Genomic DNA, 27,776 nt, shown 5'->3' with positions numbered 1-27,776 from the left:
AACTGAAGGTTAAAATTTGGTAGCTGAAAATAAAAAGTTTCTGAATGTCATTAAAGATATTAATTTATGAACATAAATATACACACAGTATTTAGCTGGTAGCGGTAGGGTATTCCACTTTCTTCGTAAGCTTAGCACAATGCTGAAGGCTTCTGCAATGCAGTGTCCGTGCAGGACATAATCAAGGCAGGATGCGATAACATTCTCCCAGGCTCCCCACATTCCCACCAAGAAAAAACATCTTTCTATTGCAAGGCGTTAAACCAAGATCCTGATGATCTGGTCATGAGAGATCCCCTGCCACTTTTTGAAAGGGTGGGGGTGCTAACTTCAGTGTTCTGGCTTAATCCTACTTTGGACTAGTACACACTGCCCTTCCTAAAATTACCCCTTGAATAGGGAAAGCAATTTCTCATCTCCCTCTGCACCATGTGTCATTATGGTGGGTGCTGCACGTCGGGGGTGGCTGATTGAAGTACAGAAGAAACAGAAATTTGAAGCCTTCGCACTTCAGCATAGAGCAGAACATTTGAAAAACACATTATTTTACACATTATCTCATCTAGAGATCTAATTATCCACATAATGTAACTGGATATGTCACTGCAATAGAAAGTATCACTTGCTTGTATAAAAGTTGGCTATTTCATATTTGTCTAAATAGTGTATTAAAAACTGCATCTTGCAACACAAATATCACGGGTGAAAAGGTATTAAAAGATTTTCTTTATTCACAATAGTGTAACAAATATAGTTATTAAAAACTTTGCTCCTTATCATCATTAATTCCATAATGTCATAAGATTTATATAAATGTATAGTGGCATATTTGCCTGAATGGATTATTTACATATTCAAAACAAGAGAACGACACTTTTCACATATTAAATTGCATATAAATGAAAATAAACTATGTGCAATGGAATGATTATCAGCAACATTGTACAGTTACATCTTTATGTTTTAACAAAAACCATAAAGAACAACTTTACAAAAAGGCATTGAAATATAAGATGGCTCTTCATGATATGCAACCACATAAGTTCAATTTGAAATTAACACCACGATTCTTAAAGACTTGAGGAGATGACTTATTACTGAATGTTATACAGCACATTAAAGTTCTGAGTAACTACAGATAACCACCAAGGCTTAGCTTAGCCGTTTACCCTAGCAAATGATTGTAGTTTTTATTTTACTTGACATGGATTTTGATAAGTAATTATCCATTAAAACAAACATTACCAAAGAAACAAGAAACATTAAAAGAATGCTAAAATACAAATCAATACAGGAATATTTTAGGGAGATAAATCAACCCCTGAAACAATATCAAGTACATAGATTGTCACAGTGTAATGTGAATATTTTCCCTTCCACTGAATGGTATATGACTGAGCACAGGTGAAAGTCCAGCTGAAGATCACACTATACCTCATAAACACAGACTCTTGCCCCAGACAGTGTATTTACACAGGAAATGAACTGACACATGTCTAAAAAATTGCACATACTGTAGTTTACATTCATAGAAACGTATACAGTAAGATTTGTAACAAAAATATATTAAACCAAGACAAAAATCTGACAAAGAAGCAAGATTTTAGGCTGCCATTTTCCCAAAAATAACATGTATGCTTCCTGAAGAGAAAATACCCACGGCCTAAAATGTTCATTAGGTATAATATGGTGTAAAAAAGGCAATTAAAATCAATACAGCCAGTCAAATATATATGATGAATCTTAAGCAGACAAAATTAGATTCCCTTATAAGTCTAATAACCTCATGCAGCTAAAAGCTCCAGTTTAGGTTCCAGCAAAAACATGCACATTTTCTTTGTGAAATGTCACCTCACTGTGCACAACGCTCACTGTTAGATGTGTTCTACCAGAATTCCCGACTGGAAAGAGTATCCAGCTTAAAGAACCCCCAGAAAGGTGAAACAGTTGTACTGAATTTACAGCCCCCTAATCTTACATCTCCTGTACAGTATACAGATGACTAGTTCAAAATATAATCCAGTGTAGAACAGAGTCAATGTAAGCATTTCTTGCATCTCTCCATTACAATTTGAGTCTTCTGCTTGTGCTTGTTTGGAACTGGCTGGGATATTTTCCTACTACACACACATCAGTTAATCCATATCAACAATTTGTGCTTTCAAGGAACAACGGGAGGGAGGGAAACGTCCTGTAATTTTTACTCTTAACACTGTAGCCCCACTCGCATACACTCATTTATCCACTCAGGACTGACTCAAGCGCTTACACTACGTTATCTCTTCCTACTGCACTCTGCACGGCAGGGAACACAACTCCAGATGGAAATTATTAACAGTAGCTTAATAATTAATAAAAAAGGGACCTGCATAATACATACTTTAAAAATCCCATCTGACATTTTCTCACAACAAACTAACAAGCAACTCCTGCACAGATCAAACTAAAGAGCAAAAATGCGCATTGGATAGACAGATCAAAGAAAGATCCTACCTATCTTACAGTAAATGGCTTAATTTATGATGCTTTGACACAATTATAACTTTAAATGATATACATAATATACACTCTTAGGAACACATACGAGGGGAACCATAAAGAGACGATCACGTTTATGCAAGGTTTTAAGTAGACCAGCACTCTGAATGGGTAAGCAGTTTGGAGAAAAAGGGATACATTTTTCCAGTAGGTGGCAATGTGGAAGAGATAAAAATCTTGAGAATAAATTACCACTTCAGTCTTTATCTGCAATTTAAATTACTCTGAAATAAATTAAAAGCTTGGCATTTGTATGACATTACTTATCGTACATGATATAGACTAAAGGCACTATTTTAATCTGATTAGATGTTGCTTAGCACTGGCTACCAGTATTAAAACAGCCCCATGTCTTCATCAGAACTAAATCCTACTAAAAACCTCATTTTATCCTAGAATTAAAAAAAATATGACCAGCAATTAATAAAATGTTAAAGGCAAAAAAAGATCTAAACCACAATGAGATTTTGACACACATACATTCACAAAATGTTCCTTTGTATAAAGCTTTCTATAATCGTTATGGCTTTTTTTGTGACAGCAAATATTAAAACTGAAAGTGGCCTCGTCTCCTCACAGAGGAGGAAAGTGTCTTACAGCCTCTGCAACATCACAGCAGTCAAAACTGTCTGTTACAAAACAGGGAACATGCAGACTGCTATCTCTCTTCTATAAGGTGACAAAAACACTTTGAGGAACCTTGTTTCTCAGAGGCTCAACGGAGTCTTGAGGAAAAAGTGTCTTGAAACGACTAGCAAGCCTGGACTGCCAGAGCTGTTGATCACCCCCGGACACGATGAAAGGATCAGGTGTCAGAATGTCGCCTCTCCGTACGCGTCTGTGTGGTAGGACGCCTCTGACACTGTAGTAAGGAAGAATCAGAAGGCAGACGAGTAGAAAGAGTCTGAGCTGTCATCTCGAGTTCCATATTCCTCACCTACGGGTGTCGCTGGCTCTATTTCTGCTGTTTGGGTTTGTCAGCGTCTTCTTTCCTTATTACTGGCAACGGATGTGCCTCTGTGTTGAACACCCAGTGGTCAAAGGGTAGGTGATCATCCTCAGAAAACAGCAAATACAGATACCTGGATATCAAAAGACAAAATTGAGTTTTGCTTTGTATTCACTAGTTAGATTGATAATGACAACGTATGCAATGAAAATTGAACAATTCAGTATGTGGCATCAACAAATATCAGAGGTGCAGAATACCTAGGCATTCTAACACATTAGAAGTCATGATCATATAAACACACATTTTAATGCATATCTCTGAAACAAAGTATGAACAATATCAAACGCTCCCTTAAAACTAAATGCTTTGGTGAAGCTCTGTTGAGTTGAGTACTTTTAGAAAGATGAAAGAATTACTGCACACACTGCTGAACACATAGTGACATGAAACTGTTTTCAAGCTAACAAGGAAAGAAACATTTTATAAGCTTTGGTGCTACCAATCAATCTTTTAGATCTCTTTAATCCGATTTCTCAAATCCTTCTATTACATTTTGACACATACTGTAAGAAAGATGAAATCAGTATTTAATACTACACGCTCATTTTCAGAAGCACACAGTCGAACTCTTTATAAGCCCGACTCTGTGCCATGGACTTTCACTTATAGTAGGAGTTAGTACACAATCAGAATGCTACCACACAAACATCACTTCAACTTCAAGTGCCTTTCAAATTCAATTACCTGTTATCCCAGGCACCTTGATGAAGCTGCTCGGGGAGTTTGGGCACTATCATGTGTTTGCAGGCGCTGAATGTTATTTTCCGTCTATAAATGAATCTACACAAGCTGACTTGCATTATAAAAAGTTGTGAAAGGACTAAATAAATGAAGGCCCTTTAAAGCATTCCCCTTTGCTGAGCTGTTTTGAAATCCTCAGAGAGCAAAAGGCTTGCAAAACTTTTCAGCTCCTTTGAAGTAATCACTGTTAGGTTTCAGCAGTGGCTATAGCCTCGCTGGACAACAAATCTAATCCAATTGATTTTACTTGTTAAGATTTGAACTAAAGTCTTCAGAAGCAGGGAAAGATCTAGTATATTGATATCTTTCTACCAAATCAACTGATTTGCTGATACTTGCACTTTGTCACAGAACTTCACACCCCATTGAAAATGAAATGCATGTGCTGAATTGTCTGTCTTAGACATTAATTTCTGTTCCTCACAGTTCCTTGCACTGCACTGCACTGGAATTCATGAAAAATTGATGGATTCATGGATTCACTACAGGCCAGTGCTCCAGAGCGCAGGAGGTCGCACGCTTCAGCCAGCCCTGGGGCCGAGGTGCTTCAAGCCTGGCGCTGTGCGGCCGACAACTGCCTGAAAAACAATCTGAGATTCCAGCCCCGTCCCGACAATCTGATTCTCCCGGCCGAGATCAATCCTGCTGCACACAACTGTCTCATTTTTCTGCACCAGTGAAACTCCCACAAAACTCCCTCCTGACCTCTTGAAAACCTTGCAAAGATGAACCAATCAGGACTAATTAACCACAGGCAGCAGCAGTGCATACTAACCATTCAGTACTGGTTCAGCAGATTTCAATGTACTGTAGATATTCCAGGAATCACAACATACTGCATAAATAAGAAATGCTGGCAAAATCTCAAATAAGATGCAACAGTTCAATTCTTTCAATGCTCAATTAATTTCACATAAAGTCAATTAAACCAAATTAAATAAACAGCTTTTTTTAAAAAGCTCCCAGAACGTTTGTCTCAAAATGTTCACATTTCAACAGTATTAATATATATCGAGTATAAGACGTTAATGTTGGCGGAGTGGCAGCTCTGTGACTAAGGATCTGCGCCTGTGGCTGGAAGGTTACTGGTTCGTATCCGGCAGCTGGCGGAGGAATCCTACTCTGTTGGGCCCCTGAGCAAGGCCCTTCACCCCAGCTGCTCCAGGGGTGCTGTACAATGGCTGACCCTGCGCTCTGACCCCAGGCTCTCTCCCTGTCTATGTGTCTCATGGAGAGCAAGCTGGGGTGTGCGAAAAGACAAATTCCTGATACAAGAAATTGTATATGGCCAATAAAGTGATCTTGTCTTATATTAATTATTTATTATAATGTATTTATTATATGTTATTATTCCCCTTATCCAGTCCTCTGATGAGACTTTATATAGCTTTATCTTCCACACAGCCCCCTCTGCACATCTTTGACAAGGTGATCTAGTGAAAAGGTCTGGGTCCCTGAGCCTTCCCTGCACTGTGCGTTGGACCTTGTTGTCCCCACAGATGTTGCACCTTCGGAGAGGCTTAGGGACAATCAAGCAATGCAAATCCATACATATAATAATAAGCAAGACTTTCTACAGAATAATACAGATCAAACTTCATCATTAAGGAGGCATTCCTGACTATAAGTTACACTAGGTACTGCAGCAGATAGGGTAAGGGTGCTTTTCAATAATGAATAACACACAGCTCAACACTAGTCAAGAATCTCATTATATATTACTTCATTCACACCTACCGATTCTTCCATGCAAACATATGCAGGGGTAGAACACAATGTCCTTGGGTTAAGACAGAAGATTCATACTGGCACAAGGATTAATGTTCCAACATAACCATCAAGAAAGTATCTTATTTCTACTGACTTCTCATTAGAAAGATGACCGTTTTAAAAAGACTATAAAACAACCCCAAAAAACTTCACAACTGAGCTCCAGTAGTGTTTTCCTACAAGAAAAACCTCATGTATTTCAGAGAACTGTTAAACAGACAAACGTTTATTGATCTCCTACAAGATGTTCAAAATGTCTCAAGCAAAACATTCACCCTGATAGAAGCTGAATACAAATGTGAAATCTCTGCCTGCTGACATTTCTGAGACTGACTTAAGCTAAGGTCAGTGATTAAGACAAGTTCTCCAAACATTCAAAATGAAAAAGCATGCCCCACATCCAAATGATGGTGGGTTTATTACAGGGTAACTACTGAGAATTTGGAAGCAATTGTAAATCACACTTCTTGACACTTCTGCCAGTCTGCTCCTCAAGAAACACAAAGGAACTGCTGATCCTGAAGAAGCTGAAATATTTTTTCTGCATTTTTTCAAAAAGCAATAACTGAAGACGAATGAAAAGGCAGTAACAGTACTGCAACTGCAGTACATAGAAAGTAATATTTCTATTCTCAAAATGTTGTTTGCTGAATGAAATCTTCAGGAATTCACTTCTGAATAATTTTATGGTAAGTGCTAAAGTATCTCTAGAAACTTTTAGGATTTTGCAGTTTTGTATTTTGAATCACTGGGAAGTAAATAATTTCCCAGATTTAATGAAAGCTGTTAGAAAAAAAAAAGAATAATTATCAAATAGCAATAACAGTTATAGGAGTTGTGACACATTGTTGATGCTTAAGTATACTAATGGAAAAAAGAAATGCAACATTTTCTGGAATGAGGATACTAGCTTTTGTACTTTCACAAAAAGTTGTCTCTTTAAGCCCTCTGATCAGCAATACAGCTTGTGCAGTGCCAATCACAGGAAAGCTCGTTAGGTGGACTTTTACCCAACGAGGTCCAGGTGGAGGTATGTCTGATCAGGTCACCTTTTAAAAGGCCTTAATTCAAAGCTCTGCAAGAAAAAGGCAACACTTAGTCAGTTTTGTGTGCATTCCATAATGCCTGGAATGTCACCAGAAGCAAGGGAGAGGGCCGTTGGCTCGCTGCAGGCAGGCATGTCATGTGCCAGCGTGGCCAGACACTATGGAGTAAGCCGCTCCACTGTGTCCTGACTGCAGAGAAGGTTTCAGCAGACCGGCAAGACAGATGACCGTCCAAGAACCGGTTGCCCTCAAGTGGCCACACCAGAGCAGGACTGACATATCAGACTGGTCCATCTGAGAGACTGTAGCAGATCTGCCACCCGTGCTGCTGCTGAAACTGCAGGCAGACACAATGCCCACATCAGTGACAGGACAGCGAGGCTCCATGCTGCTGGCCTTAGAGCAAGATGACCTGTTTAGGACAGACAGAGGCTGCGATGGACTCGTCAGCAGTGGCATCAGGTCCTCGTCATGTATGAGTCACTCTTCAGCCTGTTCCACGCAGATGGGAGGGCCAGAGTGTGGAGGAGGTGCTGCGTTTCTATTTTCCATTAGTATATAAAAGTGATGAAAAGATGCGTAATTTTTTTCTCTAAATTCCAGTATAGATTCAATATAGTGGAAGCTCCACCATCCTTTGGCCTCATCTCTCAGTGTTTCTGTTTTCTCCCTCTTCTGTCCTCCCCTGCTGCTTGACCACTTCTGCTCTGTTTCACACTGCGATGTCCCATGCTTTCTCCTTCTCCTCCTTCCTTCTATGTGCAGTAACAAACTCCCTGAACTGCACCTTCAGCTGCTCTCTGGACCCTCCACAAAGCCAGGCTGTTCAGGTTGTACTGCAGCTACAGATACTACAACCTGCCCCCACCCTTGTATCTACCGCTTGACCTGAATGGGTCTCAGGCTGCACTGCGCAAATTCTCAGAAGTACATCCTATTATAAAGGCATTCATTCATGCCATATTTTGATGAATTAAATGTAAATATTGTTCATATTAATTTGCAGACAGCAATGCAAGTAGGAATGCAAGCACATCTTTTAAAGAGTATTGAACAGCCAACCAATTCTCACCGGCTGGGTGTCACAAGATGAGGACTGAACCAGCACTGCTGCCCACAGACTGAGGCTATCATCATGAATGATGGAAGTTGTAAATGGTATGACAGCAGCTTTGCAAGATCTTTTGCACTGATGTGTACAGGCCAGAAGTAAGCCTGAACATGCAAAAGCCCACATCTGACTTGTATCACACTGTATCACACTGTGCTTGAAGCCTGTAACTTAGAACAACCTTGAAGACAAGCCAGTACCACATGCTTTTAATCCGTGGAGAATGTGTGAAGAATTATTTTAAAAGAATACTGTATATGCATGCAGCTCACACCTGAATCTAATGTTTATTAAGTTTAAAAACACTTAATGTTTTTGTAGTGTAGTGTATTGTTGTAGTGGACTGTATTGTTATTTATAATGCAATGATTGAATGTTTTATGTACTCTGCATATACACTGTTTATATGGGTGTCCCGGTGAGACTATGTGGACAATAAAGTAGATTTTGATTCTGAAAAAAGTACTCAATATAATGTGTGATTTATAGAGTTTGGTGGAAGCATGCAATGAAAAGGTTCTAATAAGATAATTAATACTAAAAACAACCTTTATTGAGTTGTATTAGTCACCTCAAACACCTCCTCACAGCATTCGAGTACACTAAACACATTCGCATACTGCGCTTTCAAAAGGAGGGCACTGATATTATTGATGTGCTGGCAGAGGGCACTGCTAACCTACGTTAATCTGGCTGCAGGGGAGGTTGAGAAGATTGAGAAAGACAGGAAGTAATTGTGTAAAACTCTGAAAGAATAACAGGATATCATCAGCATAAAGTGAAATGCAATGCTGTATACATTTAATGCTGATCTGGACAAATGTATCCGAACTGCAGTATGCTTCTGTGAAGGGCTCTAATGAAATGGCAAAGAGCAGCAGACAGAGAACACACCCCTGGTGAATGCGCCTGGAATTAAAGAACAGCACAGAAAATTTGTTTTCTGAGAGCACCGTCACAGAAAGGCTTCTATATAACAGTTTTAGCATTTTAATGAGCTCTGTCCTTAAACCTATCTGTTATATGCAACCAGACATGGTCCCATTACACATGATCAAAGGTCCTTTTGGCATCTAAATAAAGGACCGCACATGGAGATTCGGAACTAATGGTCGCAGTGATGAAATGGGCAATATTACCATTGCAAATCAGATTCTAAGCAATCAATTTAGCCAAGCAAGCCTCAAGTCTACGTTTGCACACTTTGGTATACAGGTCAGTGTCTAAATCTATTAGGCACAGAGGTGGCAGCTAGTACGAGGACAAAGGTGTTTATTTTTTTCAGAACAATGAAATAATAGTGGTGTTGATACCTGAATAAAAAAGCCGCCCCTTCACAGCTTTCTGCTTCATCTCCAGATGTAAAGGAAGGAGCTACTCCCAAAAGGAAGGATAAAAACTCAGGGGTAATTCCATCAAACCATGGGACTTGCCTTTTTCCAAGGGTGTTTGTCTTCTTGTCTCCTTTTAAATTGGAGAAACTGGGACACCTAGGGCAGCTGGACCCGCTCTGAGAGAAACATGGCAGCTAAAGACCTTCAAGAACGAGCTCTTGATAGATCGGTAGCGCGCCCATCGTGGTGTGTTAAAGTGAGCAGGGAAAATGGCTGTAACTTCTGCAGTGAAACTCAATTTGCTGAGCCCTATGAACCGCACAAGCGTTTCATCTAGACTAAACACAAAACTGAGCAATTTCCGAGTAATATCCAGCTCACTTTTCAGGGAAGGAGCTTTTCAGTGTGTGCTTCATGAGTGTAGGATTTAGATTCCTTTTCTTAATTTTGCACAAACCTGATCTGATAAGATCAAAGCCAAATACTCCCGATGAAGCCCTTTATCGCATCCCGTAAGATGTGAGGCCTGCTCACTGGGCCACAGTTAAAAGAGAGAATCTGCTCTACTGTAATTGAAATGCAAGTCCCATGATTCATTCAGGAACAGGATGGTGCTGATCTGCAGCTGCGCATCACCCAGCTGGGGAGTGTGCTTCAGTGGTGAAGAGGTGTTCGAAGGTAGCCACTTCCACTGCACAATCAACTTCCAGGGTCAAAGTGCTTCATAAATGCTAGGAATCATATTTATAGGGAGTTATTAGGTTAGTGAATATACTGAAAGAACTACTCATAGAATGTCTACATTGTAAATTTAAGACAAATGGGATTTTGATGAGAAAATGAAATCAATGCTAGAGCATGATTTATGCCTGGCAGAAAATAAATGAAGTCTTTGGCAGATGGTTTAAACACTTGCCAAGCACTGACTATCCCAAGGTCAGCTGTAAATCTGTGCAGGGCGGTACAGGCAGCATTCTGTGAAGGGTCCTGTGGCACACACTCTCAACCAAGAGCTCAGCTAAATACAACATCCATGGAGCCGGGCCTCCCAGTAAAGGGACCCGGAGCAAAAGGTTCAGTGCTGTGACACAGTTATCACCGGTTCAAGCTTGGTTCATATCACTGTCCCCAGGTGACTGGGATTTCACAAGTTGTTCTTCACGGGTGCACAGCTGTTTTGAAATCCTCCCTTGTCCATTACTCCCTGTGCCCCGAACAGAAAAGACAGCATCACTCGACGTGGAGGAGGAGAGACCGGGGTTCCAGCAAGGAAGCATTTCCTGGATGCTGAAGAGGTGTGAACTCTCCTCAAAATCATTCAACTTGTTCTGAGTTGTGTTCACCATCCGAAGGCAGTGGTTATTGCCCTTTCCAGCCTGATGCAGCCCTGCTGTGGTGAGATCTTGCCTGAGAGGGACAAAGCACTGTGGTGACATTTAGCACGGCCTGGCTGACAGGGCCCAACCCTCGACGAGGATCTGTGCTGCCGTGCTGCAGGTGTTGCGTTGGGCGGTGAAAGCTCACTTGGTCCCCATTGTATTCTCTTCCTGAATACAGACTTATTTAAGACCCCATCTGGAGCAGAGCGATAAGAGCACATTTCCTTCTGGATGTAATCTTGAAGTAGGGATTGACAAAAATTGCACAGGTACGCCAGTGTAGTACGAATTAGGGGGTTTATAAGAAAGGAGCCTAGTGGAGCACCGCCTTCTCAGAGCAAGAGTCACACGACCGGTTCACACACTGTAAGGCTTACTGGGCACACGACACTTCATGGCGACGTTGTGAGCATTTCTCAGGCATCACTTACAAGACTGATTAAACGAGAGAACTAAATGGTGAGCAAACACTTATGTTGAGATTTATATAATAAAAGTATAAGTGTCTCCAGTACAATAAATCTGTTAATCTGGGCCTTCTCATATTCCCACATGTCTAAGTTATTCTTATAAATTACTCTACGAGTGAAACATTCTTTGCAGGTGTCTACTGTACCGCATATTTAACAACCCAACCCACTGCTATCCTAACTCGACACAGAACAGGTCCCAACCCTGGAGCAGAACCTGCAATCACCTACAGACACAAACTCCTTTCTGTGAAGGAGTTAAGAGCTTATCTAAACGAGGGCTGCAGAGACATATCACACATGCACTGAAGCCAAGCAAAATTCAGTAGAACCACGACAGAGAATCTGTAAGTCTGAAACTATTAAAAGATCATTAATAACCTCGACAAAAGCTGCTTTAGCTAATACAAGAGCTAATATGCAATCTACTGTTTGTACTGAGTTGAACAGAAGACAGCTTCTTTCTCAAGCTTGTGCACACTCACATACAAACATCAGCATAATAGCTCCTCAGGCATTTTAGAAGAGAAATTAAATGACAAAAGAAAATACATTTTTCATATAAAACACTGAAATGCAAATTACCTTAGGTTTTCTAGAAGCTAGTGAGAAACTGTGAGTTATCATAATTAAAACAATATAGATATATTAAGTAAAGACAATACAAGTGATATAAGATGGTAAATTAAACAGCAGATCAAATTATGCTTATTAGGTAAAAATTATATTGTTTATATCTGATTCGAAACAGTGATTAAATAACTGTGATCAAATCAAAGAAGCAACTGCTGCTTCTTGCAGTGAATAGGTAGTGCTGAGCGAATTACACAACAGCAGGAGACCAAATCTCTTATTTGCTGCCCCTTAAGATCAGTAATTTAGGTTCTGCTGCTCTTGAGTTATCTATCCATTCTTTCCAGAGAGGCTCATGGGTTCTGTATTTGTAAAACATAATTTCAATATGTCCTGAAAATGCTAAGTATTGCAAAGTCTGAATCAGTTCAGCCCTCATGAATGTCCCATGACACACACAGGTCAGCTCAACACTCTCTGTGTTGTTTTCTGACACACGGCCTGAATGTGGCAACGATGACAGGACCACACACACAAGGTTTAGTCATTTCAAAATGTCACTGAAGGATACACCCTGGTAAGATGTTGAAGAAATATGATAACATTTACAGATGTTTTAGCTTATTAATTGATATACAAGTAGACTTTTAAAGATGCAGGATGTGAAATGCTTAATTGTGAACTATATATTATCTGTCAGCATGCAATGTAAGCAGAGGTGCAGTTCCTGCAGTGCTCAAGATTTGCTCTGCAGGAGCGCTGTGGCTGCAGGTCTGGTGTCAGGCTGCTTACTTGAGTGTTTCTGCCAAGAAGAAGCTCTGCTGCACATCGTCATGGCTTGGGTGGCTGGCATAGACATCTCGAACCCCACTGTATCCTCCGTCCAGCTTGCAGTGCTCTTCCAGCGCCTGCATCGGCGGGAAAAAGAAACCGCACTGATGAAAACGCCTCTTTTGACAACCACATTTTATTACCCTTAGAAATGTAGTCAAGGGGCTTTTTCCAGACAAGCACATTTCTGTCAGTCTGGCCGGGGACAAGAAACTACATTGAAAAGCACGGCAGTGGAAAGCATAAGTATACAGATCGCAAAAACTGGCTTCGCAAAAAGGAAAATACTAAGGCAATTAGGGATTTATGGGTAACACAAAACACATCAAAATGTAATCAGATGTCATTAAGAGATTCAATTACAGACCTGTAGGACTGATACAACCTGCTCTTGCGATCTATCACATAACTCCTGTAGGGTACACTTAGGATCCCACTTAACGTAGGAAAAGCTTAAAACGACCATGGAAATAATTACTTTGGTTCTTAAGGACCCTGAAGAAATCGACACAGTTTCTAGGAGAGTCGATGTGCTTGTTTACCTGCACTGCCTCCCAGCCCCAGTCCCTGTACTTGGGGTCGTGAGTGAACCTCCACATGTACATGTAGGTCTCTATGACTTCGGGCCGCAGGATGTAGTACTTCTCGTTCTGCCTCGTCGCGATCGCTTCCACACCCCCGTCGAACCGGAAGGCTTCCGGCCCCAGCTTCAGCGCTGTTTCAGGAATCACAGACACAAAGGAATACACTGCATTACACACATGTCCTTTGAGAAATATTTTAGGAACACAGAACATGCACATATATTTATTCTACAGTTATAAGATGAAGTCTATTTCTGAGTAATGTTTTTGAACGATATCATATCCGAAATGGCTGAGTAATGGGACTGGGAAGAGCACTGCGAGCATCACAGTAAATACAAACAAAAACAAAAACAAACAACATCACTTTATTAACCCTTTACAATTTCTTGCATTAGGAATGATCTTTTCGCATACCCCAGCTTGCTCTCCATGTGCTCGCCATTGTACGGCGCCCCTGGAGCAGTTGGGGTTAAGGGCCTTGCTCAGGAGCCCAACGGAGTAGGATTCCTCTGCCGGCTGTGGGATTTGAATCGGCAACCTCCCAGCCACAGGTGCAGAGCCACCGCTCCGCCCCAAATACGGGGGAACATTAAGGTTTAATTCTATACAGTGCCTTGCAGAATTATTCACCCCCTTCCAATGAGCTGCACAAAGGTGTGACTTGTCCAGGTCACTTTGTGCGCCTGCACTAATGTTGGTCTGCGACAGGAAAGAGAGGGGGTTCTTCTGCAGTCAACATATTTTAATTTGACAACAGGTCATGTAGTTGGAAGAGGTTGAATACCTTTTCAAGGTACAGAAGAATCACAGCTCTTTATTTTGGAAATATGATTACAAATTAAATAAATTGATTTCGGCACTCTGAAAGTACTGGAAATACTTCTCTGTAAAACGCTGTTTGAAATGTTACTCAAGACTCCCTGAGCTGCTGATGCCCCGACTTCTGAACAGGGCTGCAGAGATGCTGTGGTATTGTCTCGGACTGCCGGTGGCAACAGGTCAGGCACAAGCCCTCTCCCGCGTGCGATCAAGAACACCTCTCAGCCAGCTACAGCACCTGTGCTCTGTTCAGTATACATTCAACTACAACATGCTGTACTGCAACATATTCATCTTAAACCAAAATCCAGTTTTGAGAAACAGAGGTCTGGAACTGGACCGCAGACGGTGCATTTCTTTGTCCGAGTCCCTGGTTTGATTTCATTTTGCCATCTGAATGCTGAATGCCATCAGTAGCAAAGTGCCTACATACAGTAGCTGGTAAAGAAAGATCATAGATTGTGAAACTGGTTTTAAATGCAGTCAGAATCTATTTTCCCATCAGAGACAGCGTTCCCTGCTCCCTGCAGCCTATTCTGGTGGAGGACAGATCAGAACCATAATGTAACCTACCTGGAGATATCTACAGCCCAGCTCTTTCCATACAAAATATTCAGTTTGACTATTTATTGAAGTAGTTCAGTTGTCATAGAAATAGAGAAGAAACATTCAGGTTTTATCTTTTAAAAACATCTCTGCTAAAGAATGGCTTCAAATATGTAAATAATTTAATTTCAAATTCAAACATTGCACAGCCATGAGAGACAGTCATTGATAAGAACACAAGAGCTGTGAGAAATGAGAAGAGCTCATTAGACCCATCCAGCAGCTACAGGGTCAAGTCGAGGATTAATTGATGCCTCTGGTGTTCTTTGTGCTCAGCTCTCCAAGGAAAGTATGCAAGAAAGATTCCTATGACTTATGGGGCTGTTGTCTATTAAAGGTCACTCCCACACTTCAGGCGCAGTCTCCGTGATGGACATTTTGAATCATGGAGTGCAGCCTGACAATGATTGACAATGATCATACTACTTTCTGCAAGAGGGCTGCAGACCTCCTGAATTTACAGGGAACTTACATTCTTCAACGACTGGTTAAAAACTGTGGCGATAATGGCAGCAACGGGAATCAAGCCTATCAGGTCCAGGAACTCAGCTGCCGGGGCTGACTGAAACCGGGACGTGACAGCGGCCTGCTGGGAGGAGTGGCTGCAGGCCAGCAGGGGGCAGTGAGCTCTCGGGCGCGACCAGCCGTGCAGGGGAAGCTGCAGCGTTCAGACAGTTCCGGTTTGAGCTTGAGCTGTGTTCACTCTCTGAAGGACAGCACCACCGAGACAGGTGCCACCTGTACTTACAGGTGCGGGCGTAGGACTCGTGGCACGTGCGGGCAATCTCCGCGGCCAGTTCCATGTGGTGCCCAGTCTGGTCACTCGGGGCTCCGTCTGCGCCCAGAGCAAACATCCCCCCAGCGAAGCAGGTCAGGTGGCCCATCTTGTGCTCCAGCAAGCCCCCCTTCCATTCCGCGATGTACGTGAGACCCCCGCTCGACTTCCGGATCAGATTCGTCTCTATGGCCTGCGGGGAGGAGTCCAACACGATGAGCAGGCCCGTGCTCGCACTAGGGAGACTCTGGCTGTGCCCGCAGCGGACCGACAGATCAGGACAGATCCTCACACTACTCACAGAATCAGGACTGAGTTCGGGAAATTCAGAAAGAAGACTATAGTATGTTATTCTCTACTACCTTCTATTGGTTTTCTGAAATGAATTGTTTTACTACAGCATGCTATTCTAAACGCAGGGGGATTCTTTTAGAAATATCTACTTTTGCATATGTATTTGTTGCTTTCAACCTAAATACGCACATACATATTTAACAAAACAGTTTGAGTAGGTGGCTGCATCAGCATGCGTAGGCTGCAAAGGAACAAGTAAAGATTTATTCCCTCCTGAAAAGAAATGAAAAGAAACACAACGTTTCTGCTGTGGAGCCTTGTTCTAAATAATAAAATGCTAGCTGAGATAAAGTATACTAATTACATCTTGGAATACAGAATCAGATGAAGTAAATAAGCACTTTTATTTCCAATTAATACATAGTATTGAAAAGTTAGTTGTCTTAATTTTATAGGTTTATCAAACAGCAGCTAAACTGTACTTTCAATTCAGTCACCGGTATTGAGGTTCAGTCATTTAGTTTATATTTTAATTTCCAGAACTCTTTATTTCATTTCCTTAGCTCCTATAAAAACAAAATGTATCCTGGCTCACCCTGCTATGCTTACCATTTCCTGAAAAAGGGAAACAATTTCCTTAAAGGTTATGTTCCAGAACATCAAAACAACATAAAAATAACAGAACAGAAAACATTTTTGGCAATGTCACATATCATATGTCAGACTTACACCGGTTTATCTCACAAAAGACATTATTTAAGAGTCAGCTTTGGCTCAAAGGATTTGCGCTGTTTTGATGGATGGTAAGGAGAAATAATAGAGTTGTCAAAATATGAGGTGGGCAAAATCTTTGACTGCTAACTCACATTTTTCATAACGTACGCATAATTAATAAAAAAATGATTCTGCAGCTACTGCATGTCAAAATGTGTGTTATCAGTCAAGCTTTAGTGATTCAACATGAACAAAATGGTCAATTAGAGTTCTCTGATTGTCTGAAAAGACATTAAGAAATTCTGCAGTTAAAGCACAAGCAACACAAATCCTGTTGTAACCAAATTTTTAAGAGGAACAAAAACATCTAGGACTATAAATGAACAAAAATATTTTTAGATGGATTAAAACAAATGATAAAAATATGTTTTAATATGTTATTAAAAAACTTGATTACACTGCAAGCATAGAAGCATAGTAAAAAAATTCTGTTAAACAGGTGGACAGAACTAACCCTACAATTTTTTACTTCTAAAAGCCTGTTGCAATAAACTAGCGTTATCTAGTCTGCTTCCCTTCAGAGCTGAGACACAAGGTAAAAAACCATCTTGATTTGGGCACTCATTATTTTTGACCTGCTTGTGTTATTGCTTTTTAACCTTAATGCATCCCTGCGATGGTAATAAAAAAACAAGTGAAAGAGCAGCTGATGATCAGGCAATTTCCTTAGACGGAGGATTCCTTGAGAGAGGCTGAGGAGAGCCTGCATGCAGAGAAATGCTATTAACTAAAGTGGAGAAAGCCTTCCTTCTCTCATCTTCGATGGGATTGAAAAGTGTGCAGGAGCCTAATCACACAAAATAGTTTCCTTCGCCACAAAAGGCTTGTCCATATGGCCCTTTTCAATCTATAAATGAATGCCAGGGCTCTTGGTTCAGGCTAGGTAGCTCAAGGTGCTGCACTGAATAGATTACTTTTTGAATTTTCCACAGAGCAAATACCTCTAGCTCATGTTAGTCATTCTGTAGCAATGACAAACTAGGGACGGGAAAAGGTAGCTGCCTTTATGCTTACTTGAGAACACCCATGTCATGATCAAGACAAAAATTCAGAAATTTTACAATAAAGGCCTTAAATTAGAAACTGTCCAGTAAAACAACTTTGGTTACTTTCCCTACAGCACTTCCACATCCACAGGAGTATATTTTTAAAAATTCAATTCAATTGTTTTTTAAGAAATGCAAATATGGAACAAAATTCAATATCTTTCAGGTAAGGGAAGGCCAGTCGCAACATGTCAAGCCAATCATAAACCTGTGTGCTGGAGCAAGAGAAGCAGAAGCATTTCAAAATTGGGGGTCAGGTTGGGAGTAAAGAGAAACTGTACTGTGTGTTGAACGCAAAGAAAAACGCACAACGTTTTGGCTGTGGAGCCTTCGTCAGGTGTGTGAACCTGGCTCAACAGCGGAAACGTGTCTCTGTTCTCTTCCTTTCAGAATGGAATAAACCTTTACCTGTTCCTTTGCAGCCTACGCATGCTGACGCAGCCACCTACTCGAAATTGTACTGTGGGTTTGTGAGCATATGAGCAATCATACACAGCTCCTGTAAAACACTCCCAGTGCAGTTTACTTATTGCTTTACTGGGCTGCTCCTTTTAGAAGGAGTGAAGATGGAGTTTATGTTCAAGGTGTGGAGGCTGGTGCTCCTTGAAATCAGAGCGCAGACTGCCTTGTGTGCTGATCGTTTGTGTCAGAGGATTCCCTGAGTTTATTTTAAACAAAAGCAGCAGACTCCAGGATTTCAGCACCTTCCACAGCTGGACTTCTCAATTTCTGCTTTGACCACTGCAGGAACCTGGCAGCTCTAGCAATGAGCTAAAACATATGTACAGTGTTCCTTTTACCTGAACGGCATCGTAGTACAACTTTTTGCCTTCTTCATCAGTCTTATCCGACATCAGCCATGCCTTGAGCAAGTACTCATAAAAACTGTCTCCGAGTCCTCCTACCGACACATGATCTGTAGAAACATAACACAAAACATATCAGCACTGAGTTCGCAAAATATTAATAATTTACATCTTTCATTCTGTCAGTATTACCCTGAATTACCATTTGACAGGATGATATATAGCGCAATTATAACTATAATCTCTGCCTGCAGACTAGTTTATTTAAGTTAATGTATCCTAAACACCTGTTTTTAGTAGGAATGAGTTTTTTATAATGCAGGGAAAAGAAAAAAAACAAATATAAGTCACCACATTGCAGCTACAGTCAGATATCTAGAATGTGAAGTTTTATTCATCTTCAGCCAGTACAGTGAGCTGTAGTGGCAAATCATGTGGAACAAAAATGACTTCTATAAAATAAAGAACATAAAAATAAAATTATAACTATATAAACAAGAACTGACTCATTATTAAAAAAATAATAGGGACAATACATTTTATGAGCTTGCAGAAGACATAGGTAGAAAGTAAACCATCGAGCTTTCAGTTTATGCTGCAATAAAAATATTATGGGAATACTGTGAGAGGCTTCCTTTATGTATGTTTTGTATCACCTTTGTTTGACATTTTGCATTTCAATTAATTGAATTGCTACTTTGTTTATCTCAATCTGTTTTCTGAGTTTTCTGAGAATTAAGATAAGATACTGTAAGATCACTTTACTTGTCATATACAGGATCTTGTATTAGGAATTTGTCTTTTGGCATACCCCAGCTTGCTCTCCATGAGACACACAGACAGGGAGAGAAGTGCAGGATCAGCTATTTATACGGCGCCCCTGGAGCAGTTGGGGTTAAGGGCCTTGCTCAGGGGCCCAGTGGAGTAGGATTCCTCTGCCGGCTGCGGGATACAAACCAGCAACCTTCCAGCTACAGGCACATATCATTAGACACAGAGCCACCGCCCCGCCCCGTAACTAATGAATTAATTAATATTCATGATATAAATATTTATTTGATTAAATTAATAAAACCGAATTCATTATAAAAGTGGTAATAAATTCTGCAAAAAGAGACTTCTAATATTTCCTATTAGATCATTAGATAATCTAACACTTCAAAATTACAATTAAATTAAAAAATGATGCTGTCTACACAAGCTACACAGAACAGCACAGCCATTAGTAGCTGAAGGCACATGTGCTTTGATGCGTACTCCTCTCCCTGGTATCACTACGCCCGCTGTATGCAGCTGCAGGCTGGCTTCACTGTAAATCATGGAAGCTGAATTAATAGTACATGTAGCTCATGGCCTCAGTGTAATCACCTGTCCAGATGCCTGTCGAGGGCTCTTCCTTCTGAACAAGTAAACATTAAATCTGATCGATCTCAAGGATAAGTGCTCCAGGGATCTTGGCGAAGCTTGTTAAGATGAAAGCTTCAACAGAGCTCTCACTTTGTTCCTGGAACTCACCCCATGAAAAGACGTCAACCCAGGGCAGGCTACAGAGTGACACTTCCTGGCTGAGGTGACTGCTACAGTTTCTTACTCTTTTCTCCTTTGGGCTGGTTGCTGAACTCTACTTCTTATAGCGGAACACAATGAAAAAAGCTTTATATATAAAGTCCTACAAAGGAAAAAAACTGCCAGCTTGCCTCCTGAAGAGCTGAAGGACATTCTGCTATTTTTACCTTCTGAAAGAGGGTATTTTGATGGGTCTATTACTGCAGACCAAATACTAGCGAGAGATATCCCTGTAATGTAAAAGCTAGCCAGAAGTATTCTTGAGAGTCTGGGAAGCAATTACCTCTTTGTAAGGAAAGCACAATTGTATTTTTTGTCTCTTGTGCTGAGAAAAGTAAAAGAGAGCTAATATCTGTGCGTGTGAGTAGTATGACGTACATATGTCTATAATGCTTATTGTTAACAAAACATTGTAAAGAAACTGAAATGAGGATCTAGTGAAATTTCAAGCAATGGTAGCCAGTTGTAAGCATTATAGAAAAATACCACACATTCACATATACCACATTTTTACACGCAAAGGAGTAAACGTAATTGTATCAATAGCAATTATTTCATATTCTTCTATCTTTAACATTTACTTGATGACGTTTCTAAGCATCAACAGATGTGTTTCTCACATATTGAGCTTCAGTTTGTTACTTTTATAAAATGAGTGTTTACTGTGGACTGAACTCTGTAAAATGTGATTCACACTGGCTAAAAATACAGCTAAAAATACAGATATGCAGCACCTGCCATCCCTCATTGGAGTCCATGGATTATTGAGGGTGAGAGTTATACTGTAGCTGGTCTGCTGTCGATGCATCCAGTACACATTTCATACATCAGACACCAGACCATCTTAAAACATTTCCCCATTTTTTAGAAAAAAAACTTTTCTCAACTCTGAAAATATAACAAGACCAAACAGTGAAGAACACAGATGATAAAGGAATATAAAGAGGCCATGTGGCCCACCCAGACTATTAGGTAGTAAAGTAAAGAAGTCACTGTACTGTACCCTTTGCCCACCAAAGTACCCCTTGTTCCTGATTTTAATTGCAGTTCTCACTCTGAAGTCCACTGGCTCCGATAACATGGCTGGGTAGCTTGTTCTCAGTAGTAAATGCATTTCACCATAGAAAATATCAGCAAACGGAGCATATTGTACAACACGGGACTCCTGAAAACACCAAGGTTTTCTTGTCCCAGTACATAGAAGGAGATGTGAGAATGAACACTTGAAAAAAAGGGAGGAGGGCCTCACAACACTGCACGGGCTCCATCTAAATCCAAGCAAAGCCTGCACTTCACGTCAGGAATGCTATTACCAGATGTATTCCGTACAGCTGGGAAACCAATTCATATAGAACATTTCTTAAGCTCCAGTCTTGTAGAGCGATTGGGAAGCTTGGAAACTTGTACTGTATATTTAAGCTATTTCAGCTCACAAGGAAGGAGCATGGAGTGCAGAGGGAAGCAGTCTGGATTTGTACTGGATGATGTTCTCAGACTTCCTGAAGTGACCGTCTTTTAGGCAGTTCTGTTCTACATGGAGAAATGTTACACGGACACCTTCATTTAATTACAGTTTCCGTTCTTCTATACCTTCTAGAAATTAAATTTAATATTTTACAAGATTTATTTTTATTACTACATTGTTTTTAACACGGAGGCGAGTCAATTCTCCAAGCTCACTTAAACTAAACTGTAAGACCTGGATGTCATTAGCACCATCTCATTTAGAAAAAAAAAATACATCAACATATTTAAAATATGATCTAGCACTACATTAGTGAGCTGCTGTAAAAAAAAAAGTGCCAAAGAAAATCCTTTTCAAAGACAACCAGGTAACCATTACTGAGTCTAAAACAGAAATAAGACAATGACTTGTCTTTAGCTGCAAGAGCTTCAGACAGCTGATACCAGACTTTAATGCACTCCATTAATGCCTGCAGCAGCACAACACACAAATGGAAAAAATGTCAAGACAAGTCAAACCTAAAAATGTGTTTGTTGAAAAACCCTCTCCAACTATGCATTCAAGTGATAGTTGAAATTCAGCACATTGATGTAACCAGCTTATTATTTTTCATTTTGTTCCAAAAAAACAATTCTTAAAATGTTTAATGAACTTGTGGCTTAATTTCTCAAAACTTGTTTAATCTTTAAGTCAGCTTTGGTGAGCCCCTGTATGCCTTGCTGGGTAGGATTCATTCTCGAGAAATGATTGATCTAACTGATAAAGACGTACAAAGGTAAGATTGGCAGTTTTATATAATTCCCCAATTTTTTAAATATTTTATAACTGCTTCAAGTGGTTATTTGTGTGGTAACAGGTGGGCTGGACTGGACTATGCTTTGCAAGCCAACTTTTGGAAAACAAAAACACTCAGCTCGGTTGTAAAGAGAGCTACGGTTTTCAAAAACGTGGTTTAGGAATTCAGGGCAGAAAAAAATCCACCAATAGTCCGGGCTATAAAACGGTTCACAAGATCGCAATCTGTGACATGTGCAATGTGTGGAGGATGCTTGAGAAGACCCAGCAGGTACAGTAAGCCACAACGGTGACAGTTGACATAAATCCACATTCCCTGGTGTCTGAGCAGCAGCAACTGAAACTGAGCCACAGGCAAACCCCTCGTTCACCCCAGTACTTCAGAGCACCGACACGGTGCTGGCTGAGAATATGGTGAATTTCCCTGACACTGAAAAGCTGTGGCAAAGCCTATGTGCACAGACATAAAGGACTACACCTGAATGAGACAGGCTCTGGCTAGGGACAAGGATCACCTGAGAAATTCAAGAACATTTAAACTACAATGGGAGGGAGCAAAGAAACCATCCAGAGAGAGGGAGTGCAATCAAAAATATCACCTGAGAAAAGCAAAATATCAAGAAAAAAGGCAATAAAATTGTTCTGACATAATACTTGAATTACGAGAAACAAAATACAAGTAATAGAAGCAAGTGCATTAGTGTGTTATTATAATGTTATCTGAATTACTGAAACACAGCTAACAAAAAGTGAAGAAAGAATGAAACAGTAGATACAGAGGTTTCTGAAGAAACAGGAAAATTGAAGAGGCAGAGTTATTTCAAACAAGAAAAAGTAAGCAAGGTAAATGAAGAAACTACTGTTCAGCTGGAGTCTAAATCAAGTTTAGAATTTCAGAAAAGCAGGCAGAAAGAATGAGGCACTTTTCAGAAGGAGGATGCGACGGGACAGAAATGGAACTGGTGCAGTACAGGCGCAACAGTTTGAAGATTGTCTGCTTGGAGCCCAAGAAAGTTTTGTCCCATGAGTACTTGAATCAAGCTCAGGAAAGCAGTTGTGCAAATGCATAGGTTATCTAAGAAGAATATAAGGAGGTGAAATGTTAAAAAAATACAGTAGTTTCCATTTAAGGAAAAAGTATATCCTAAGCTACAAGCACAGCTAAAAAGTATAATAGGAAGACCAACAGAAAGGAGAAAAGAAATGAAGATTGCAGTGGAGCCTAAAATAAAATATATTTTCAGCATTTCAACATCAAAATAAATGGTAAGGATGACATAATGTGTTTCAGAGATAAACATGGGCAGCTTTCAGATGCTGAAAAATGAAATGGCTGATTTATCAAATTAGTATTTCACTTAAGTGTCTACCAAAGAAGAAACAGAAAACACGCCTCAGGCTTAGCAAACAGAAAACTATATATTAAATTATCAGAGAGGAAGCAGAAGTGTTCTGGTACTAGAAGCACTTAAGATAAACAAATCTCAGAGGCTCAATGATATACTACAAATGGCACTTAAGGAAACAAGAGAGGGTTTGTATTTGCCATGTACAAAAACTCTTCCCACAGTCTCACGAGGCAGGGGTATTGCCCACGGACATGAAAATCACTGACGTAGCTCCCATCCGTAAAAAGGAATAGCCAATTTTTCTTTGTTATGAACCCAGAGTACTCCGACCTCAGGCAGCGGAGAGTAAGACAGACAGACTCGTCTGACCCCAGGCAGCAGAGAGTAAGACAGACAGACTCGTCCGACCCCAGGCAGCGGAGAGTAAGACAGACAGGCTCGTCCGACCCCAGGCAGCGGAGAGTAAGACAGACAGACTCGTCCGACCCCAGGCAGCGGAGAGTAAGACAGTACAATGCAAGAGTAAGACCTTGTTTGTAAACCGTGTACATTTTTGGTCTCCACAACACCAAAATCTATACTGCTGCTCTGGAATCAGTCTAGAGAAGAGAGCCCAGACACATTTCCCAGGTCAAAGGACTGCTCTTCACCGACAGGAAAAAAGACTGAATATTTCAATTTTTTTTAAAACAAAGAAGAATATGTGGGAAATGGATTCAAGTATTCAAAATCCTCAAAGACAATGACAATGCCAACCTCAGCGCCAAGTTACTGAAGCTGACAACCCTGGCTCCTCTCAGAAAACGTCTGGCTGAGATCCTGAGATCAATTAGCTGGCGAAACAAATGAGCTGGATGAGCCAAATGGCCTCCTTCCATTTGAAAACACTATCATGTTCTTAATAAAGGACAGTTCAAAAGTAACACAAACATTAAACCGTTAATGCAAGTGATTTCTCTCCCACAGTGATACAAACGTCAACAATAAAAATACTGCAAATACACACTGTATTTTTACATGAACACTGTAAATGGGACAATCACACAGGAATCATCTTGCACAAAGCAAATCAGTGATCACTGAAATGGAACGCATCTACAGTGAAACCTGTTAATTACTGTATCTGCAATTAAATTAATCAGAGACGTGGACAAGTAACCAATTAGATATGGTCTTGGTTCGTTAAAATACTGTGCTTCGTATATACTGTACTTTAATATATGTAATATTAAATGTTATTTATAGTGTTTTATTTCTTTTGTTAAACTATGTTCCTGCAAGGAAAGTACAAGCTTGTTTGGACTCCTGAGACAGGATGCAGAGAGAGGTTCCACCTCGGTTTGCAGACTGAAACTGACAAAGCGCAACGCAGACAGAGCATAACGGTGGATCATGCAGATGTTGGAAACGAAAAGGCAAAGCCCTCGCGTCTAAACATTTATCCGACCTTCAGAGCCTTTATTAAAATCAAAGCCACAGCTCCTGAGCTCCTGAGCCCCTGAGCACTTCCAGGTATTATTCGTCCTGAGCAAACAGCCAGTTTTAGAGCTCCAGCAGCCCAGACGTAGTGGGCTGGGTTATTACATGTGATGCATTGACAGAGAGAGATCTGCTCAGGCCCCCAAAGAAAGACCTAATGGTTCCACAATATAAATTCACAATGCTGTTTGTCGCTGTGACCCTAATTGTTTTTGAAGTTCTAAGCAAGGGTGAAAAAGTAGATATAAGTATTTTACCAAACAACAAAAAAACAAATTAATGTAATTTCAGCTGATCAGGAAAACCATAAGTATTTAAAAGTATTCACCTCCCTACCAGTAATTAAAGATTTTGAAGAATTACAATGTGTATTTTTTTAAATAAGTGTTATTATTCAAATTACTACGATAAAAAAGGATAGATACTGACAGATATGTGAAGGATGTTGAATGTCAGCAAATCCTGCAAAGAAGTTATAAAAATTAGTAATTGCATAAGTAAATCAGCACTTGATAGAAGATCCTTTGGCAGCAATAAGTGCAGTCAGTTCATTTGGATCAGTCTCAACCAGCTTAGCATAGTGGAATGATGCGATTGCCATCCATTCTTCCTGGTAGAATCGAACATGTTCTGAAGAATCCAACAGAAAATGTATGCTGAGACTATTAACTGAGCAAATTTCAGCCAGGACTATGGTCCACTCACTGACATTCATGCTCTTGTTAAACTACAGTATGTTAAACTACAGTACTCATGTATGACTTTGACATTCACATCATGGTCTTGCTGAAATGTAATTATTCGACCTAATTTTAGATGGGAAATTAAGCCATTTTGTCTCTAGGATTCACCTGTACTTTGAACCTTCCATTTCCCCCTCATTCCTGACACACTTCCTAGTCCCTGCTGATGAGAAACTGCCACCAGCACACTGACAGCGGGGATGGAGGTGCCAGATGGCTTGTGCCAGATGTAACACTTTATAATTCCAGAAAAAAAAGTTACAGTATTTTTGTCTGACTGAACTTTTGAAAACTTCTACCTGTTGTCTAAAGAATAAAGGACCAAGTAAAGGTTTATTACATGCTGTAAAGAGAAGAAAATAAACACAACTTTTCGGCTGTGAAGCCTTCTTCGGGTGTGGAAGAAGAAGATAACGAAAACGTTGTGTTTCCTTTCTTCTCTTTTCAGCATGGAATAAACCTTTACTTGTTCTTTTGCAGCCCACACATGCTGACGCAGCTCCCCACCTGAACTACGTCTGAAGAGTCATGTCTGAAATATACCTTGCACAAGATGTATGAGTCTTTTTCAGTAAAGGCTTTCACGGTTCCAAAATCAAACAGCAACAAAAAGTCGAAACTTTGCAGGGGGGTGAATACTTTTGCAAGACGCTGTGCTCTGTGGTGACAGGAGACCAAGTAAAGGGGGAAGTGACTTACGCTGTCCCCACTGTCCGCTGTTAGGGTTTAAATAATTTGGGTACAGTCCTTGTGGTTTGTCCAAACGATTCAAAACCTTGCGAATATTCATTACCTGTGACATTGAGAACAACAACAAAAAAATTAAAAACACACGAAGGCCCTGTTATTTAAAAGAATAAAGCATTTTTTGAGTTCCTTCAAAATTACTTATTGTGCCTTACTAAATGACTGAATACACCAATCATCTAATTAATGTAAATCTGCAGGTATTAATAGACTTTCATTTTTTATTAATAGTCTAAATAACACTTTATAAAATACAGATTTCCCTTGTTTGGTAAAGATACTAGTTTGTGAATGAACAGGAATATTAATTTAAGATGCCTGTTGCAAATAAAAATACTGTGTGTTTACTTCAATCTGTTCAATTCATCATAAGTTAAGTGAGTGCCAGTTTAAAATGTATATTAATGTATGTGCTTTACATTGTACCTTTTCTGCAAAAACAGGGTTCCCAGAAAGTTTGCTCAGGTGCATGAACTCCAGATGAAGAGTACCATATTCTGCCAATATACTGCTGCCTCCAGACGCCCATGGCCAATTTCTCCCAATTCCACTGAAAAATACAACACAGAATCAAGATTAAACAAACCTGCATGCAGCTCACCCATCTTCTTCCCATGATGCTTTGCAGAGGTTCAAGGACCCTTGGAGGTGGTCTTAAATGTCACTGACCAATCACCTTCCACCAACGGGCTGTTCCCCGTTTTCTCTGGGAATGGGTTCGGCTCTACTGCCCTCTTACACAAAAAAGACTTTGATGATGAAGTTGGGACTAATTACAAGGGACACTGAAAACTCTTCAAGAATTGCAATCTTTTTTTAAGCCTTTCTCTGGAAATGTGTTATTGAATGAACAGCACCTACTTTAAAAATAAGTATAAGCAGACAACCAGATCTGTTCCAGCAAAAATAATAAAACTAGCTTCCTAGCTTAAAAAAAGCCTGTAAGCATTAGGTATGATATGATGTCAGTAATATGAGCATGTCTTAACACTAGTAATAAAACTAGTGTTAAGACATGCTCATATTACTGACATCATATCATACCTAATGCTTGCAGGCTTTTTTCAAGTGTTCTGTATCTTACCAACCTGAGACTTGCAGTTCCTCAAACAACAGAATG

General features: G+C 40.2%; 1 protein-coding gene across 2 annotated transcripts in view; it reads right to left on the bottom strand.

Annotated features, from left to right (window-relative positions):
* Positions 1-706: 706 nt before the first annotated feature.
* man1a1 (mannosidase, alpha, class 1A, member 1) overlaps positions 707-27,776 on the bottom strand; it is a 196,373-nt gene continuing 169,303 nt past the window's right edge. For both annotated transcript variants that reach the window (XM_088627015.1, XM_088627017.1), the window contains 7 exons: positions 27,083-27,206; positions 26,609-26,702; positions 18,507-18,622; positions 15,566-15,785; positions 13,348-13,520; positions 12,767-12,882; positions 707-3,620 (listed from right to left, as the gene is read on the bottom strand). In XM_088627015.1, the coding sequence (XP_088483141.1) occupies positions 3,494-3,620; positions 12,767-12,882; positions 13,348-13,520; positions 15,566-15,785; positions 18,507-18,622; positions 26,609-26,702; positions 27,083-27,206 (970 nt within the window). In that variant the 3' untranslated portion in view covers positions 707-3,493. The remainder of the gene's footprint in view (positions 3,621-12,766; positions 12,883-13,347; positions 13,521-15,565; positions 15,786-18,506; positions 18,623-26,608; positions 26,703-27,082; positions 27,207-27,776) is intronic.

The sequence above is a fragment of the Lepisosteus platostomus genome, chromosome 3, assembly GCF_059453375.1.
Source record: "Lepisosteus platostomus isolate fLepPlt1 chromosome 3, fLepPlt1.hap1, whole genome shotgun sequence".
Lineage (NCBI taxonomy): Eukaryota > Metazoa > Chordata > Actinopteri > Semionotiformes > Lepisosteidae > Lepisosteus > Lepisosteus platostomus.
Note: the sequence above shows the minus strand (reverse complement) of the source record. Positions and strands in the feature narration are given on the sequence as shown.